This window comes from Limulus polyphemus, unplaced genomic scaffold (assembly GCF_000517525.1).
Source record: "Limulus polyphemus unplaced genomic scaffold, Limulus_polyphemus-2.1.2 Scaffold1621, whole genome shotgun sequence".
Lineage (NCBI taxonomy): Eukaryota > Metazoa > Arthropoda > Merostomata > Xiphosura > Limulidae > Limulus > Limulus polyphemus.
In genome coordinates this window covers 66,800-68,194 of record NW_013667231.1, presented here as the reverse complement: position 1 = coordinate 68,194, position 1,395 = coordinate 66,800, and the positions used below count along the sequence as shown (strand labels likewise).

Here is a 1,395-nt window from a genome sequence, read left to right as displayed (position 1 = left end):
AGTTTAGTATATATTATATACTCTAGTAGAGACACTATTTAGTTATTAACTAATATAGTGACGACACACACACACACACACACACACACACACACACACACACACACACACACACACACACACACACACACACACACACACACACAAAATTCATGCATTTTTCTGGGGTTTGTAATACATGAACCGAGCTTGAATCAAAAGTGAGAAAAGCGGGAGTATATGTAAAAATATCGTTATGCTGGGCAAGTGACGATGCTGAGGGTAATTGAAAGATAACTTGTGTTTGGAAGTCAAGAAAACTTGATGGGTTGCAGGCCGATAAAGCAAGACGGAAAACCACTCTATTGTGTTTCGTTAACAAATCTTATGTTATCTCGAAGAAATAGGAGAAGGTGTATATATTTAATTTTTTTTAAAAAGGTAGATAATTGTTGTAAAATAATCTCAAGATTTTGACTTCGTTTAATTACTCGCTAGATACCGAGAGAGATTTTGTCCACAAGCAACATTCTACTGTTGAAATTCCGGTCGGACGATACCATTAACACTAAAGGATTTTCTGCAGCATACCTAGCCGACAAGGAGGAGCCAGTTGAAAAGAACGAGTTATTGGTCTGAAATTTATTTATTCTGCTATTTTAAAATGATTCATATCCTGGTAGTGTTTCTATTGATTATTTGTGTTTAGTTTACAGTCTCCTACCACTTTATGCATAGGTGTCAGAACAGGGGGATCAGGAACTCCATCTCCAATAGAGTGGCCAGCGCTTATTTCAGCCCCTTTCATAAATTTCGATAGGTTTACAATTTCTCTAACTTAAACTGAGTTTTGATCTAAAAACGATGACTTACTATAAACAGATAAAGGTTATAAAGTAAATTAGGTAGTTGGAAATAAAGAGTAGAAAAGACAATATAAAGAGATAAAGGTGGAAAATAAAAGAGCATACAAGTTAATATTGAAAGGAATTATTTTCATATCAACTCCTATTGTATTTTTCCTCTAACTTGTATAATATTCTCGCCACCACTGCACCAAAATAGGCTCAAATTGCCATTTTAACTTTTCGGGAGAGCATGCCCTTGAGCTTCACCAGTTTCAAACCGCCTAGGCCAGGCGAATATCTGACAAGATCTATTCACTTTCAACTTTGGTCCATCCCAGACGCTTTATGGCCTTAGCGCACAACATGTATGATCTAAATGGTGGCCCGGAATGACCAGATGTTTAGGGCGCTTTAATTGCAATTCCCGTCCTACCAAACATGCTCGCCCTTTCAGCCGTTGGGGGCGTTATAATGTTTCAGTAAATCCCACTATTTGTTGGTAAAAGAGTAGCCCAAGAGTTGGCGGTGGATGGTGATAACTAGTTGCCTTCCCTCTAGTCTTTCACTG

General features: G+C 37.8%; 1 protein-coding gene across 2 annotated transcripts in view; it reads left to right on the top strand.

Moving 5' to 3' along the window:
- LOC106464333 (tolloid-like protein 1) overlaps nt 1-1,395 on the top strand; it is a 30,867-nt gene that overhangs the window by 27,672 nt on the left and 1,800 nt on the right. For both annotated transcript variants that reach the window (XM_022392026.1, XM_022392027.1), the window contains one exon: nt 478-612. In XM_022392026.1, coding sequence (XP_022247734.1) covers nt 478-612 — 135 coding nt within the window. The remainder of the gene's footprint in view (nt 1-477; nt 613-1,395) is intronic.